The sequence below is a fragment of the Mytilus edulis genome, chromosome 9 (genome assembly GCF_963676685.1).
Source record: "Mytilus edulis chromosome 9, xbMytEdul2.2, whole genome shotgun sequence".
Classification (NCBI taxonomy): domain Eukaryota; kingdom Metazoa; phylum Mollusca; class Bivalvia; order Mytilida; family Mytilidae; genus Mytilus; species Mytilus edulis.
The window spans coordinates 42,841,188-42,860,316 of NC_092352.1; the positions used below are offsets into that span (position 1 = coordinate 42,841,188).

General features: G+C 32.2%; 1 protein-coding gene across 2 annotated transcripts; it reads right to left on the reverse strand.

The window, feature by feature from the left end:
- Positions 1–684: 684 nt before the first annotated feature.
- On the reverse strand, positions 685–18,954 carry LOC139488397 (uncharacterized). Of its 2 annotated transcripts, none has more exons than XM_071273950.1 (10): positions 18,876–18,954; positions 18,252–18,284; positions 15,316–15,360; positions 13,933–14,015; positions 13,170–13,241; positions 11,753–11,876; positions 10,554–10,645; positions 8,431–8,499; positions 2,498–2,645; positions 685–791 (listed from the first exon to the last, which is right to left on the reverse strand). In XM_071273950.1, the coding sequence occupies exons 2-10, from the start codon at positions 18,277–18,279 to the stop codon at positions 757–759; spliced, it is 696 nt and encodes a 231-aa protein (XP_071130051.1). In that variant the 5' UTR covers positions 18,280–18,284; positions 18,876–18,954; the 3' UTR covers positions 685–756. The 2 variants fall into 2 exon arrangements, with proteins under 2 accessions (XP_071130051.1, XP_071130052.1); XM_071273951.1 differs by having other exon boundaries at positions 18,895–18,919.
- Positions 18,955–19,129: the final 175 nt, after the last annotated feature.

Genomic DNA, 19,129 nt, shown 5'->3' on the forward strand with positions numbered 1-19,129 from the left:
TTTTTGGTTATTATCTTGAATATTATTATAGATAGAGATAAACTGTCAGCAGCAATAATGTTCAGCAAAGTAAGATTTACAAATAAGTCAACATGACCGAAATGGTCAATTGACCCCCTAAGGAGTTATTGTCCTTTATAGTCAATTTTTAACAATTTTCATAAAATTTGTAAATTTTTACTAACATTTTTCCACTGAAACTACTGGGCCAAGTTCATTATAGATAGAGATAATTGTAAGCAGCAAAAAAGTTCAGTTAAGTAAGATGTACAAACACATCACCATCACCAAAACACAATTTTGTTATGAATCCATCTGCTTCCTTTGTTTAATATTCACATAGACCAAGGTGAGCGACACAGGCTCTTTAGAGCCTCTAGTTATACTTGTCATTTGCAATACATTAGGTGGCACAAGTAGCCAGGAAGAACCTCTAAGCTTTTTACAGCATCTTAAATAGTGTAAGATTTTTGAGGTATCATGGGCTATTTTTCAGGGTATGCAAATATCACTCCTCTCTGTACCGTTGTGTCAATCTTTAGTTTGTCTTAAATTTGTTTCATCTTTTGACAATAGTGTTATACGTCTGTTTTGAGTTATTTGATTGTTTTCGTCATTTTCCTTTTCAATATTTTTAAAAGTGTGGTTCCAATTGGTTTAGAGGCCAAAAATGTAAGTATCAAATTCAAAACACTTTTATTATACAATGTTGAACTGAAGCAGAATGCGTGTGCAAGTAATCCTTTGTTGTCCTTCTCAACCACAAATACCTGTATCATAACATATTTGAGCTATAAAAGAAAACACATGCAATATAATTAAAAATGTATTACTCTCAATTGAAATGTAAATAGAAATGTAGAATAAGACAGAATACTTTCGTGTGAGCACCTGAAGAGAATTTTGTCTTTGATTGGGTTTATATTACATATATAAAAAAAGATGCGTGTTATGATTGCCAATGAGAAAAGCTCGCCACAAGAGACCAAAATGACACAGAAATTAAGAACTAGAGGTCACCGTACGGCCTTCAACAATGAGCAAAGGCTATACCCCATAGTCCGCTATAATAGGCTTCGAAATTGCAATGTAAAATTATTCAAACGAAAAAAACTAACGGCCTAATTTATGTACAAAAACGAAAAACAAATATGTAACACATAAACAAACGACAACCACTGAATTACAGGATCCTGACTTGGGACAGGCACATACATACAGAATGTGGCGGAGTTAGCGGGACCCAAACCCTTCCCCTAACCTGGGACAGTGGTGTAACAGTAGAACATAAGAACGAACTACAAAAATAAGCTGAAAAGGCTTAATTCATCATATGGATAAAAATACAAGTAGACGTGGCTGGGTATTTGCACTTCCCAACAATAAAAAGACACTAAGTACAGATGTGAGAGTACTCGCAGTTACTGACAGCTAGTTCAAAGCCAATAACAACCGATAAAAAAATCATGCATGTACGACTCGATTTACGAATTAAATGATTCTAAAATCATATTACCATGTTGATTAATTTTACGCAATAACACATGGCAAAAACAAGAAGACGATATCCATCATCCATCAAAACTGACAAAAACAAACGCGATCAATCAACCGAACAACTTTAAAAAATGCCATATTTCTGACTAGGTACAAGGATTTTCAGAAGACAATCATATACCTTTTTTAATTTTCTTCATTTAAGTTACTGAATAATCTTTTCTACCACAGTTCATTTTTAGTTTTTGACAGTTCATGTCAACCAAAATACAAAACAGTGTTAAGCACCAATGCATTTTCAATTCAAAATATACTTTAAAGCCTAAAGAAAAGACACTGTACACTAAACTCATTTTGCCATTGTTTGCTGTTTTCGAAATTGATTTATTTTCTGAACATGCATAACCATTGTCACTTAGAGGATGATTTCGTGTACTATGGTAACTTTTTGGATACTAGTCTTTCATGTTTGATTATGTGCTTTGTCTATAAAGAGACTACATGGCGTTTTTTTTTATTTTCTTTTGTTGACAAAGCTTTTAGTTTTTTTCGTAGTGGTTGAAATTATAACACAATGTTGACTGCTGTACCCCAATCGCTGATATTTTACGTATTTCGTCTGTTTGTTTCGCTCACACATTGTCGTGTGAATATAAATGAATGGTTATTAAGCTAGTTATAAAAGCAGGCTTATCCCACCATTCTCTAAATAAGGAAATACATGTTACAAGGACGGAATATAACAGTCGTTTTCTATTTTTTTTAAGTTTATTTTTTGAAATTTTATAAGGAACAATCCGTTAAAAATTCCTCCGATGATCGCTTTTAAAGTTATTGTTTATTACTTTATAATAAGTGTATGGTAATTAAAAAGTTTTCTCCGAGTGTGGGTGTTATAATGCTACCCCATTTATATGTTCTCTTCCTGATTTTTCCATTTTTTATACCCCTATCTTTTTTGTTAATATTTCAAAACTCTTTGCCCTTTATAGCAACTTACTTTTAATAACTTCCTTGCATTCTTTTTTGTTGCAACTTAACGTATCACAACAGGCAGAGCATAGCACAAGATCTCCGTGGTCGGCTCTTCTACCTGTAGCTGGTGTAGTATGAGTAGATTTATATTCTTTCAAAAGTACATCACACATCTGGAAAGTCATAGAAAAATCTTATTGAAACGGAGGATAAATAAAGGCAACAGTAGTACACGGCCGTCACTTGGCTTATCGAGAGATTGGTCGGTTAATCTATAGTGCGTATGCGGCTAAATGGGCGGTTGATCTGTTAAAATCGAGTTGGCTACAGTCTGTTAATGAGATATGTTTTATTGTATAAGTTTTTAAATAAATGTTTAGCATAAAAACTATGCATGTCTGGCAAAACCATTCAATGTACAGTAACTGTCCTGCGGGAGGTGTATTTTTTTTCTATCTTCGATAAACGATCTATAAAATGACTAAGGTTGTTACTCATCAACTTTATACACATTTTACACACACAAAATGTGCACAAAATGACAAGTTGGTTCAATTTACTTACATGCAATTTTAAACATCGAAAAAAGACAGGCATTATATTTGTTAACCATATTAATATTATTATGTGAAAAATCTACATGAAAGTCTGTATTTTGGTGACATAATTCAATTTATATTAAAAACCTGGTCCGTTAATGGGTCGGATGTAAAACAACTCGGTCTGTTAATTGTTCTTTTAAGAGTTATAAATGGCAATTGAAGTGTAATTTGATTGCTATATATAGGAAGTTATCAGAAAAAAAATGTGTAGGCTCAAGACGAGTGGTTAATATATACGGAAACATCACATCAACAATGTAACACAAATTTAGACAATGGAAATTGAAAATTGATAAAAATAGTTTCATAAAGTGTTATATTAAAGTAATATAATTTCATCCAAGAATGGTCGTATATATCATGTGGATTCTGTTTTATAGTCATGAATAATATCAAGATATTTACATTGGTAAACAGTATATAAATCAGAGATAAACTTCGTAATATAACTAAACATCAGTAAGCAAAATGTTTTTTTTTTTAAATTTTAGCATGAAGAGAAAGAAGTGGTAGTTACTTAAGTCTTTGTTGTGATTAAACAGCGCGGATAATTCAAATTAAACATTTATAATTATTATACCATGTGTAACATATACAAAATTTAGTCTTCACTTTTAAACATTTTTTTTTATCAAATTGACTGAAATATGTTTATAATTGCATACACGTATAAACAAATCTTTCAACATCAGCATTTCTCTTTATCAACTTGAAGGTTACTCGATTAAAAAACAATGGAAATACATTATTACTCGAAAAATTAAATTAATATTATGCATTTTTATGTTATTTCCAGGAAAATAAAAGATTCTTTTTGTTACACATTAAAGTTAATCAGCAGCTAACACAAATATAGATTATAAAAAAACCTGACTCAAGTCAATTTATTGTTTAAAGCCATGTCTTAGAAAACCGTTCATATTCCTTACTTGGTACAGACATAGCCTTAAGCAGAATATGACAATGGTGACTAGATAAGAAATACAATCCGTATCGGAAAACGCATGGCATTTTACCAGCTGCATTGCTACACATGACAGATTCGTAGCTATTTCACACTTTTAACAAACAGACACACAAAATAAGACTGATTGATTAGGTAAATAATAAATTCATACATATTTAGCGGCCAATCCATGTCACGCTATATTGAAGTCACACACCCTTCGATAAAATACAAAGAAGGTCAAAAATAAAAATGTTGATACTAGAAGTATACTATTGCACAGTCTTGTCATTTTTCTACACAAGTGCATCCCCTTCTTAACTTTTTCAATGGGAAAATCTAAGGCAGCTAAATTATTGCCGTTGCTAAATAACTCTTACCTCACACAATTTAAATTGTCCAACACATTAACTATGATAGATAACATTTTCTTAGACACTTTTCTTTTTTTGACTTGGTTCTTATAATATGCCAAAAATCTGTATGTTTAACAGAGTTTAACATTAAATTGTGCGTTTTACTCTTAACAGACGTATAACCGCCTCGATAAACAAACAAACCGCACATTTAGACGAATACTCAATTTAGATTTACCGACCAATCTCTCGGTTAGCCGAGTGACGGCCGTGTAGGATACCGATGTTCAAAAGTCATAAATCTATTGAGAGAAAACAAATCCGGCTTACAAACTAAAACCAGGGGAAACACATCAACTATGAGAGGAAAACAACGAAGCAATAAAACATGCATCATATGTAGAATCGAACTATTAGACAATAACTGCAATATTCTTGACTTGGTGCAGGACATTTTAAGATAAATATAACTTTTAAAGTGGTACCTAACACCTTGACTAAAATAAATTTGGCTCGTTTAATTTTCATAATATCTTGATAGGACATTTACTTTGACCCTTTGACAAAATTATATAAAATTTCAAAAAACTTGTACCAATCATTCTCTCAGAAAATGTCCATTGGCTATATAGCAGCTTGACAAACACTATTTTTGATCATAGAGAAGCTTAATATTTTCTCAACGATACAACGTGATTAAAACGTTTAGCCTATTTTACAGAGTTATCTCCCTGTAGTGTTAGGTAGCACATTAAATGCAATAGTAATTAATAGAATATTAATTTAAAAAAATAATGTTAGCATTATCATGATTATGTATATATGCGTATCAGTACGACAATGATGCGTATAGAATTTGTAACAATTAAAAATTATCGACTATGTCACACTGTTGACAGCAGAATGTTGAAATGAACTTCAATCAGTTGCCGAGGACAATGGAGAATTGAATTTTGAAATTAGTATCTTAATTGTAATTGGTTCTTATATAACGTGCTTCTTTCGCTTTTTGAATAAACCCGTGCTCTAAATCCAATAAAATATGTTTGCCCATGTGTATATTGACTACTGCAGAATAATGAATTTTATCAAATTGGCATGCATTTAATATATTTCATTTAATTCAAACACTTCCAAACTCTTAAGTGATGCACATGTTGTTTCTAATTCATTTATTATGACTGTAATTTGTTGCATTTCGAAATTGACATATTTGACCTAAATACGACAACCGTTCATGCTGGCTGTTCAAAACTCCCCCCTCTAGATAGGCATTATATTCGTGTTATTTTAGCCCTCACTATCGCTCGGGCAAAGATAATCACGATTATTGCCTACCCATGTTAAAACTACAATAAAGTATAGCTTGCATCACTTATTTCTTAAATATCAAATTTCTTATCTCAAAGCTAATTAGTTTGAGTATTTGATTAGAAATTCAATATTACAAATGTTAATTCTAACATTTATTAAATCTTATGAAAAATACTCGAGAAGGAAACCCTTTGAATAGTTATCAAAGGTACCAGGATTGTAATTTAGTACGTCAGACGCGCGTTTCGTCTACATAAGACTCATCAGTGACGTTCATATCAAAAAATTTATAAAGCCAAACAAGTACAAAGTTGAAGAGCATTGAGGATTCAAAATTCCAAAAAAAGGTGCCAAATACGGCTAAGGTTATCTATGCCTGGGATAAGTAAATTTTTAGTTTTTCGAAAAATTCAAAGTTGTGTAACAAGCAATTTATAAAAATGACCACATTATAGATATTCATGTCAACACTTGAACGCTTAAGTGTTGACTACTGGGCTGGTGATACCCTCGGGGACGAAACGTCCACCAGCAGTGGCATCGACCCAGTGGTTATAATAGTTATCAAAGGTACATGGATTATAATTTAGTACGCCAGACACGCGTTTCGTCTACAAAAGACTCATCAGTGACGCTTATATCGAAATATTTATAAAGCCAAACAAGTACAAAGTACCTTTGAAACGAGACATAAAATGGTACGACATCTACATTATGTAATGACTTGAAAAAATAAATAAAAATGCATATATGATTTGAAGGGCCTGAAATATGTGAATGAAAAAAACGATAATAACCAGTCACCACCTGTATACAAGCACCCCTCTCTCAAATATATATTATCTTTTTTTTTCAAAAAAAAATTCAAGGATGGCGCTTATAGATGCGATTTGTTGTGTCAACGGATTTTTCATTATGATATAATTTTAGTTTGCTTCAACATATCTGTCTTGTATCAATATCACTCCAACAATCCATAGAGGTATATTAGTGATACCTGATTTGTGCAATATCGTCAGTTTTAGACGATCCAATACTTTCAATTTGCTAGATGACGTTTTCTTCTGAAAATCAAAATCCTCATTTCTCTATATAGAAGAGGGACGAAAGATACCAAAGGGACAGTCAAACTCATAAATCTAAAACAAACTGACAACGCCATGGCTAAAAATGAAAAAGACAAACAGAAAAACCATAGTACACATGACACAACATAGAAAACTAAAGAATAGCTATAGGAAGATGTGGTGTGAGTGCCAGTGAGCCAACTCTCCATCCAAATAACAATTTCAAAAAAGTAAACCATTATAGGTCAATGTACGGCCTTCAACACGGAGCCTTGGCTCACACCGAACAACAAGCTATAAAGGGCCCCAAAATTACTAGTGTAAAACCATTCAAACGGGAAAACCAACGGTCTAATCTATATAAAATAAAAAAACGAGAAACACGTATAAATTACATAAACAAACGACAACTACTGTACATCAGATTCCTGACTTAGGACAAGTGCAAACATTTGCAGCGGGATTAAACGTTTTAATGGATCTAAACATTCTCCCTTTTTCTGAAAAAATAGCAGAACATCACAACAAAGAAAAACACACGATAAGATATCAATTGGCAGGCTTAACTCAATCAAAAAACGTACATTAATACACTATGAACGAATAAATTTGATCTGCGGTATCTGAATGCAAATGCACAGTTAATAAAATATTAGGGACAAACATTCAAGGCCAAAAAGCAAACAAACAAGTCCAAACAAAGCCATGTCAAGACACCACTGCGAAATATTTAACCCTTCGAAAATATTCACTTTAGAAAAAAAAAAACGGTTTTAAAAAATTACAGGTAAATCTTGAAGTTTACACAAATGTAGCAAGAAGAAGTGAAACTTTGAAAATATTCCAAATAATCAACGCTGGTATATAGAGAAGATCCATATAAATTTAAAATAACAAAAAAGCATTATAATCAGTATCAACAGGTCGAATTAAGAAGAAAATATGATTTGAGAGCAATCGCAGTTACTGACAGCTAGTTAAAAGCCAAAAACAATTAATAATAAAAAAATCATGCATCAGAGACTAAAATCAACTAAAACACATCCCAGGGATTTAGTATTTTAACGTCATTAGAGCGGATAATACGTATTTTCTAAGGTTTCAAAACAAATTCCAGCTTGTAGTTAGCCTAAATAAAGGCAACAGTAGTATACCGCTGTTCAAACTCATAAATCCATGGACAAAAAACAAAATCGGGGTAACAAACCAAAACTGAGTGAAACGAATAGATATAAGAGGAGACCAACGACACAACATTACAAAAAAATAATTACACACACAGAAACGGACCAAGCATCAGACAAAATCCCACGAGAATAACAAATATAACATCAAAACCAAATACATGAATTTGGGATAGACAAGTACCGTGACACGTCTTATCGCAATGCCAATTTACACTCAAAAATAAGAGAAAACAAACGACGCAACGTTAAATTGTAACACACACAAAAACGAACTATAATATAACAATGGCCATATTCCTGACTTGGTACAGGACATTTTAAAGGAAAAATGGTGGGTTGAACCTGGTTTTGTGGCATGCCAAACCTCGCACTTTAATGGCAATGTTAAATATAACATAGAAATGACAACATAATATTACAGGACTACAATACAAATAAATAGGAAAACGTATTAGACAAAGATATTTTTAAAAAACAGTAACTTACGGTTTTTTGCTCACATCCAAGTTCATGCTTTATGACACCACCAGTAAAGACAGTATTGACTTTGCAAACCTACAAAAATACATTTATCGGGAATTTAAATTCAAACATAAGATTGAAAATATTGTACATATGCTAATGCTTATATGATGTATGCCCTTAATAATTCCATGTTGGAGGTTGAATACATTAGGTAAGTCCTTAAAACCTTTTTTTTTTAAATTTTGCTCAATAGGTCTTCTATATTTGGTGTATGGAATGTGAACATTACCAACTGGCAGGTGTCATCTGACCTTGACCTCATTTTCATGGTTCAATGGTCAAAGATATTTTTTGTGTTTTGGTCATTTTCTCATGTACTATAAGCATCCACTCAATCATATTTGGTATATGGAATGGTTGTAAGGTGTACATGTCTGTCTGGCAATAATCATCTGACCTGGACCTCATTTTAATGGTTCATTGGACAAAGCTTTTTGTTTCTGTTTTGGTAATTTTCTCAGATACTATAAGCATCTAATGTGTGTCAGGTGTACATGTCTGTCTCGCGATAAACATCTGACCTTGACCTCATTTTCATGCTTCATTGGTCAATTAAAAGATAAATGTCTCAGATAGATTTTTATTTCAGATACTTTAGGGATAGAACTATATTTGGTATAGGGAATACTTGCAAGATGATGTGAATGTCTGTGTAGCAGGTGTCAGTTGACCTTGACCTTGTTTTCATGGTTCATTGGTCAAGGTTATTTTTTAAGACGTTAATTTCGTAGATGCTTTAAGCAATAGGTTATCTAGATTTGTTGTATTGAATGATTGTAGGACCTTGTGGGATTATCTCACCTTGATCTCATTTACATTGGTCATTTAAATGTTATATTTTTAGTTAAATGTCATGCTTGTGGTATAAACTTTTTGTTTATACTTCAATATAAATTATGTTATGAACACTAGACCAGGCGAGACATTCAGTGTGTCCACTCTTGGTATAAAGAATTCAATGGAATAAAACTATCAAAATCGGACTTAAAATAAAAAAAGTTATTTCTTGCAGGTTTGACCCCAAAAGTTTACAATTATTGCAGGATTTAAGTTTAAAAAAAAAGTGTTATCTGAGCTGGCCAGAATTTTTGCCTTCTTAATAATTATAAAGCATATTTTTTTCATTCACGCTCAGCCTATTAGTATTACCATGATATTTCAGATGTATTGAAAAGTATGTTTCCTCTATGTTTTTTAAAAGTAATGGGTATTTTTAATGACAACACGTGAAAACACACACAATGATATATACCTATCAGTGTGTTTGACCGTTTTTTAGTGTACCCCAAAACAAACAGTCCTTTCTTGGATTTTTGTGTCGGGAATGAATAAGTACCCGGCCACGTCAACTTGTATTTTTGTCCATCTGATGAGTTAAGCCTTTTTCAACTGATTTTTATAGTTCGTTCTTATGTTGTACTGTTATACCACTGTCCCAGGTTAGGGGGAGGGTTGGGATCCCTCTAACATGTTTAACCCAACCACATTAGTTATGTATGTGCCTGTTCCAAGTCAGAAGCCGGTAATTCAGTGGTTGTCGTTTGTTTATGTGTTACATTTTGTTTTTTGTTCATTTATTTTTAATATAAATAAAGCCGTTAGTTTTCTCGTTTGAATTGTTTTACATTGTCTTATCTGGCCTTTTATAGCTGACTATGCGGTATCGGCTTTGCTCATTGTTGAAGGCCGTATGGTGACCTATAGTTGTTAATTTATGTGTCATTTTGGTCTCTTGTGGACAGTTGTCTCATTTGCAATTGTACCACGTCTTCTTTTTTATATATTCAATTTACCCTAGACATTAAATGAAACGGTGAATTTCACAAAAGAGTTCGGCAGATGATGCATGGACTCTACCTTTTTTAATGCTGTTAATATAACAAAGAATAAACGAGAGGGAAACTTTGGTGGTACCAAGGCTTACCAACTTAAATTGGCTGAAATTGAAAAATTATTATTGTAACTTAGTTGTTGTTTGATTTTAAGGGGTACACTTACAGTTATAACTTATTTGAAGATAAACTGTATAGTATAAACGATTTAAAGTGTTTCTTCAAAAAAGGACATATGATTGTGTACGATACCTCAGTTGGTTGGCACAGTTGGTCCACAGCACAATCTTTTGGATCACCTACTTGGTCACACACTCCACAGGTTGCTCCTGCCGGTTTAGGCTCTATAAATATGGTAAAGTAATGCTAGATGTTTTAAAGTGGAAATTTATTCATGGTATACAAATGATATCGTTTGTTTCATCCTCTTTGTTTTCCTTTTAAAATTCAGTTAAAACGTAATTCGATCATGTGAACTAAAGAAGCAGCGCCAAATTACTTTTCGAATGTCTGCATATTTGGAAGTTACATACAGATAAATCTCTGAGACGCACTGTTTCTTTTCATATCTGTTTCGTTTTCAATTAATTTAGAATTTTCATGAATTAAAACTTTTTGTTTAACAGTTGCCAGTTGACGTTCGAATAGTGAGTTTGAATATCCCGCTGATACCATCTTAGCTTACACTTTATGTACATGATGCAATATCTTTCAAAATACGTGTTATAATACTTTCTTGTATGAATATAGTTTTTTTTTTAAATTTAACACTTTGAAATTAATTTCATTAATCATTAATTTCTGTTTCTTTTTATCACTTGAAATGATTTTATCAATACCAAGAACCAAGAAAAATGAGCTAGGGTTGAGCGCATACAGCCATGTGTTCCACCCAACACTCTGTATGTGTCTGTCGGAAGACAGGAGTCTGTAAATGAGCTATTGTCGTTTGGTTGCCTCCTTAGTTTGATGTTATTGGTTCATAATAAATTAAGTTGTTTGGATTCTCGTTGAATCATTTCGTATGTTTGTATGCCGGAGAAATATTTTGTCCAATAACACCCATTAATCTTTTTACATAAGACTTTTAAATTGCTTAAAAAAGGTCATTTGCAAAAATTTAAGCAGATTCTTAATTTTCTGTCTATTGATTTGAGACCCAAATAATACCAATGCAAATACAAGGTAAAAGTCTGAGTCAGCCTTTTCCCGCCATATTTAAAAAAATATTTTTTTTAAAAAGGAGCTCCTTGACCTATCAATATTTGTATCTTATTTTATTTTTAACTAATGCTCTTCAAACTTAAAGTATCAATTTTAAATTCTTGATTTTTCGAATTTCACCTAAGTACATCCTTAAATTCTCTTTTCTTAATTTTATATTTAACTTGTCGAGAATTCAACGATACATCGAATAGTTTTTTTTTGTGTTTTTTTTTAAATATATTTACTCTGTTCGCATAGGTAACCGTTGCATGGGATTTGTGTTGAGTTGTTAACCGGTCCATTACAGCACTGTGCACAAGCCACAGTAGCTCTTTTTCTCCCAGCTGCACTAAGCATTAAATCGCAAACCTGTTAAAAAAAACTTTCTATGATCAATTTCATAGGATATTTGTTTTGTGATGGAAGCATATTAATCGTTTCTTCATAGCTGAAATTGAAGTAAAATTGAGAAAGGAAATGGGGAATGTGTCAAAGAGACAACAACCCGACCATATAACAGACAACAGCAGAAGTTCACCAACAGGTCTTCAATGCAGCGAGAAATTCCCGCACCCGGATGCGTCCTTCAGCTGACTCCTCAATAAATATATATACTAGTTCAGTGATAATGGACGCCATACTAAACTCCTAATTGTACACAAGAAACTAAATTAAAAATAATACAAGACTAACAAAGGCCAGAGGCTCCTGACTTGGGACAGGCGCAAAAAGTGTTTGATTTATATATATTTTCCAAAGAAACACTTATTTAAGAGGTAAACCAATTTCGACTTTATACGTGCCAAATGATTACGTTTAATACATGCAAACAAAAACAGATTGTCGGGTAAAATGCAATATATGTCAGAGCATGGTATAATTATTGGCATTTTCATCATCCTATTTTAAATCAGCTAGCTACGTATAGTTATCTTAGGTACCAGATTATAATATAATACGCCAGACGCGCATTTCGTGTACATTAGACTCATCAGTGACGCTCATATCAAAATAGTTATAAACCCAAACAAGTACAAATTAAAGAGCGTTGAGGATCCAAACTTCAAAACAGTTTTGCGAAATATACCGGTATTACGAGACATGTGTTTGGAGTGTCTCTTTATTACTGCACTGGCATCCGTCGAATTCGCCGTTTCAGAATATAATGCATTGTGGGTAATATACCGAAAATCGTACACCAAAACGTTGTGATTGTTTTAAAACGTGATAAACAATAGAAATTCAACCAATGACTTAACGTTATTTTTCATTTTGGTGTACGAACAATGAGATTACCCATAGTCCTTTAGATTCTGAAAAGGCAAATTGTCTGAATGGTAATGAATTTACTGCAATGGATGATTCTGACAATTGACAGAACACATAACCTAGTATTATATTGACCAGACTTGTCGGAGGCAAGTAAGCTCCAAATGACAATGTAAGACCAACATTCACAATTACTGTTGTCTAGCTTTGTTAATTTGTAAAATAAGTTTTTAAACTAAAAAACATTCATGGTTTTATCAGTTATGAAATAAACTTTAAGGAATTCATGCATCAATACAAGACATTATGTGTTTTACAATGACGACGAAATCCTAACGGTTTGAAGTCATTTCGAGAGTTAAACTGTTTGAATACAAAAAAGATATAACTTACCTGTTTGGATCTGCAACCCGCTGAAAAAACAGTCGATAGATCAGGTAGAACAACCTTGTCAAGGAAACATTGCTGAAAAAATGCACGATTTAAGTATGATTACTGCCTCAACTAATTACTACATTATGTATATAGAATTTAAAGAACTTTGTCTCCAATGCTACTATATATTTTACATATTTTAAATTACTATACTAGACTTCTTGTATAATGCAGTGCGAAACAAGCCAAATTTATAAATGTTTCAAATTTTGTTATGTTTAGGGATTTTATAGTAGACTTTGTGGTAAGGGTTTAACTCATTTTTTAAGGCTGTGTGAAAACAGCGACAATTTAGTCAGGTCCGTTTCAAGCTTAAAATTATTTCTACCGTAAACACAAAAACAACTTTCAGAGATCAAACACAGTACTGCTTTTGTCGTGTTTATTAAAAAAGCAAGTTGATTTGAAAAATGGCAATTAGTATTTCATTTTTAGTAAGTAAACAAAATAAAATTATTCGGATTTTTTTTTCTGTTAAAGTACATTGCTGTATATCTAAGCAGTGTTCAAATATAAAAAATAAAAATAGATAAATAAAAATAAAACCATCATTCAAAAAAGTATCATCAACCTCATACCAGACAACAATGCCATTGAACCGAAGAACCAACACAACTTGAATATAAAATCGTAATTACAGGTTGTTGGTTTTTTTTTAAATCCTATTTTATCAAATACATTTAAAAAAAAGCTAAATAAAAAGCTAAAACTAATGAATTACCTCGTCGTTGTCTGTGCATAAAGCTTTTTGTGTTAGACAATCTGTGATGTTTACAACGTTATCACAAAACAAACATGATAATCCTGAGAAATATAAAATAATCAGATTTTCTTTAAAACGCTGCATACTTTAGACAGATCTTCAAGTTAACAAGTTGTGTAACACGTCTTGATTTTCTCGACATCTAAATGTCTAAAGAAAACTGTTGTTTTTTTTCAGAGTATGTAAGTAATTGTTTTATCTGGCAGTTAAACATTAACGATTGTATATCCTCTTTGTAACTTTCGATGATGTATTTTCATTTGGTTTTAACATTTCGAATCCTTGGTTTTGAACCGTCTTGTAACCATATTTATGGGGTAAATTCAGTAAATAAATATACGTCATCAGGGACCGCCCATTTAGGGGAGAGCTTTCTGTATAACACTGAAGTCATATGCTCTTCTGATTGGTTGATAATGTTTGTAATAAATAATTTTTGGCAGATGGATCAAAACTAGAGTTGAAAAAAAATAAAAAAATAAATGCTGAATGTACTAAATTTTTTTCCTACAGGGTTGAAAAATAATGGGGGTCAGTATAGGAATTCAGTGCGAATCTACATTGTTTGTAAACAAGGCCATGTGAATGCCCAAAAATGCCGCATGACCCTATGTTTTTATTAGTGCAAAAGATAGGGCTACATTTGTACTTTCATGAATGTTATATGAAAGTTTCCAATTTCTAAAGGTAAATCAGGTATGAATTTAATTCCATACATAGATTACCATTAAAGTCAATGGGAGATTTTTTACTGAATTTACCCCTAAAGGAATTCATGATAGAAAATGTAGACTCCGGAATGTCATACCAACAGCGCGATAGCATTATATATAAAAGGGCACTAGCAAGTAGCTATACAGAAGGGTACGCAATTGAAAGATCTAAATGATATATTTTCGCAAAAACTTTTGTAGTCTCCTTCTTCTAGATTCCTTGATGTAAGGGGTGTTACAAGTATTTGTATTTGGTTTATCTTGTATTTTATGTTCTATGTAATAAATGTCATAAAAATTGTCACCAAACTTTAAATTATTTGATTGAATGACATCATATATATCGAGGAATGAGTTAGTTCTAGGTTATTTTTATTTTCTTGAAACTACGTTGATACGAAGAGAATGAATGTTCATTTTAAAAAGGCAAAACAAATATGTAAACAATTCTAGTATCTTTAAAATGTCTGTTCGAAAGAATTGTTTTGCATTTGATGGCTTTCTTGATAAGCAGGATTTGTCAATTGTTAAAACGAACTATTTATATCTGCATTTATTTAGCAATTCTCTTTTGAAATATGCATCTGTAAGGTGCGCGACAGTTACAATAACTTTAAAGGTAACTCACCATTAACACTTGTAAGATAGAATAAACCAATAATGGCTACGAACCCTGTAATGTAGAATAGTGAATGTTATACTAATGCATACGAATATCATCATGAATGACATAAAGTGAATATACGTAGATGTTGGAAGAGTGCCAATTAGACAACTATCCATCCAAATCAAAATATCTTAAAGTTAACTATTATTGGTTAAAGGCACATAAAAGAACTAACATATATTTCGGCACATTTTAACACTAACTTATTTGTTGCTAAACACCTATCCGACCTCCATGATAAATATGTTGTTGTCCCCGCAGACAAAGCCCCAAATAACATCGTTTTTGTCTGTAAAAGTCATTACATTAATTGCTTGATAAACGAATTAGGTACAAACAATTCACTTGGAAACTCAACATATACCCTCACGACACTTACCAAAGAGGAAATCCTGGATAATCATAGGTCTGTTCTTTGTTCCTTTGGTATTTCAACCAAAGATGAAGAACTGGATCTTCCATCACTGTATTGGATACCTAAACTACATAAGTGTCCTTACAAACAGCGGTATATTGCTGGGTCTTCCAAGTGCTCCACAAAACCTCTTTCTAAATTATTAACATCCATTTTATCAGCAATCAAAGACGGGCTTCAAAGTTATTGTGAAACTGCCTATTCTAGAGGTGGCGTGAATCAGATGTGGATACTTAAAAATTCCAAAGATCTTTTAGAGTACATACAATCTAACTCTCTTTCATCTTGTAACAGTATTAAAACATTTGACTTCTCTACTCTTTACACAAGTATTCCACATTCCAAACTTAAAGACAAATTAAAAGAGTTGGTATTACTTTGCTTCATAAAAAAGAATGGCCAACGTAGATACAAGTATCTTGTCTTAGGGAGGGATAAATCCTACTTTGTAAAGAATCACTCTGTTTCAAACAAAAAAATCTCTGAAACCGATATTATCAAGATGCTTGATTTCTTGATTGACAACATATTTGTTACGTTCGGAGGACGTGTTTTTCAACAGACTGTCGGCATACCAATGGGAACAAACTGTGCCCCTCTACTTGCTGACTTGTTTCTTTATTATTATGAGGCTGACTTCATGCAGGAACTTCTTAGGAAGAAAGATAAGAAGTTAGCAATATCCTTTAACTCTACTTTCCGCTATATAGATGACGTTCTTTCACTAAACAATTCAAAATTTGGTGACTATGTGGAACGCATCTATCCCATCGAATTGGAGATAAAGGATACTACAGATACAGTTAAGTCAGCTTCATATCTTGACTTACATCTAGAAATTGACAATGAGGGTCGGTTGAAGACAAAACTTTACGACAAAAGAGATGATTTCAGCTTTCCAATTGTGAACTTTCCATTTCTAAGTAGCAACATTCCAGCAGCACCTGCATACGGGGTATATATCTCTCAATTGATACGATATTCCCGTGCTTACATTTCCTATCATGATTTTCTTGATAGAGGTTTACTGCTCACAAGGAAGCTATTAAATCAAGAGTTCCAAATGGTGAAGTTGAAATCATCCCTTCGTAAATTTTACGGACGCCATCACGAGTTGGTTGACCGTTATGGAATAACCATTTCACAAATGATATCGGATATGTTCCTCACGTCGTAACTACAATCCCCTTCCCTTTCATGAATTTGACCTACCGAATTAGACTATTTACCGGATTTGTAATCACATAAGCAACACGACGGGTGCCGCATGTGGAGCAGGATCTGCTTACCCTTCCGGAGCACCTGAGATCACCCCTAGTTTTTGGTGGGGTTCGTGTTGTTTATTTCTTTAGTTTTCTATGTTGTGTCATGTGTACTATTGTTTTTCTGTTTGTCTTTTTCATTTTTAGCCATGGCGTTGTCAGTTTGTTTTAGATTTATGAGTTTGACTGTCCCTTTGGTATCTTTCGTCCCTCTTTTATTTTTCGGCACATTTAAGAACTAAGATATATTTCAGCACATTAACGAACTAACATATATTTCGGCACATTAACGAACTAACATATATTTCGGCACATTAAAGAACTAACACATTCATGTATTTCATTATTGAGATCATCACATGACCAGTTAAAAAAAAAATTAATAATGTTTGATTAATAAGAAATCATGTTTTGTATATATTGATAATTGGTTTATATTATTAAGGAGATAACTGAAATGTACTTGAAGCTCCGACGGCATCAATTGGTTATTGGATGGTTGCAAATTAAGTTTACTGGCGATGTATCACTAAGTGATGCCGTCGGAGCTTAACAAACAGTATTGCTATCTCCATTCTAATGAAACTGATGGAAAACAAAGTTATATTAATATAATTTAAAATATGTCACACGTCGTTTACGCTTGCTAGTACGTTTTGTGATTTGATGCATGAACATTTTTGACTTAATTTAATCCAATCAAAATGAACGTTTCAAACGATGTCAAATTAGAAAAAAATGGTTTTAAGCCTTTCGATGCTAGTTCTAAACATATTTCTTGTATCAAATTTTGTATAATTTTGTATAGTTTATAATTAATTCATTCAACAACAATAATTCAACATGATTAATTATAATCATAATGCAACCTATGAAGGAACTTGTTCCTCGATAATTGTGACAAAACCATATGATTTAGAGTATTCTTGGTAGTAGAACGATATATTTTAACACATATTGTCGCGGATATAAATGATGTCAGAACCGTAACACTGAAAACTAAGCTGATGATACCTTCTAGATATATAATGTATGCATATAAAGCTAGTTATTTGTGATATTTTTATCAACCTCTACAAAATTTATTATTTGTTAATTCACAGATTTGAATAGATATAAGTGTGTTACTTTCATCATGAGTAGCAACATCATCAAATATGTCATCTTGGTTTTGCATTTTATCGAAAAGAATGATGACGTGTTAAATCTACAACACTTACCAGAAATTATTGCGTGTTTTCCGGCCATTCTAACTGTAAACAAAAAGTTAAACATAACACTCTATTTGAAATGTCCCTATATTCTAATAAAAAGAACAATAGTTCAATCGGGTTCATTGACGGAAAAGATATCAAGTTACATTATGTCCATTTCTTTTTTATTTCATTTTTTTTTTAATTTTTTATCTTAGTTGGTATCTTTAACATTTATAAATTATAGTTAATCATCTCAACGAGATCAATTTTCAACTTCTAACCTCATTTGACTATTTTTCAATTTTGGAAATCGTGCGTCACTGATGCGTCTTTTGTAGACAAAATGCGCAAATGGCGTCCAAAATATTCATCATTGTCAATATATTTAGTCAAACTTACTTTTCATGCTTTTTGGCCAATTAAGTAACAAAAGATGATTTTGATTTCAGCTACAAATGCAGAGAATGAATTAAAATTCATTTCATATATCACTAAATGTTGCAATTCGTTAATGGTATCAGCTGAATTGCATCTGTACATCAGTATTTACCTGTATTCTGTCAGAGAATTTATAAAATTTTAAAAATACTTTTTTATATGTATTTAAATAAATTATATAGTTAAAATCAAAAGAAAACAAATTCTTACGTGAATAAGTGTTTCTAACCTTAAGGTTGGATCGTGAATTCTAAACTACTTATCATGCTTTGTCTTATATTAGCCTTATCTCACGCCAATTGCGTCATTTATCGTTTTGAATGCACTACTAAAGAAAAACGTTCGTACATGTATATGAGTTAAGTATAAGATAGATATTTCAATGTTTTTGTTGTTCTTTCAATAAGAAATTGAGAGGCTAAATGATTGATTATTTTGTTGATGTTTTAAGCCGCTTCCTGCAC

Coding starts and splice junctions, on each gene's coding strand:
- LOC139488397 (XM_071273950.1), bottom strand. CDS start 18,279: ATGGCCGGAAAACACGCAATAATTTCTG. Junction 10,646..11,752: donor CGGTTACCTATGCGAACAGA/GTAAATATATTT, acceptor CCATATTTATAG/AGCCTAAACCGGCAGGAGCA. Junction 2,646..8,430: donor TTGGATGTGAGCAAAAAACC/GTAAGTTACTGT, acceptor ATGACTTTCCAG/ATGTGTGATGTACTTTTGAA.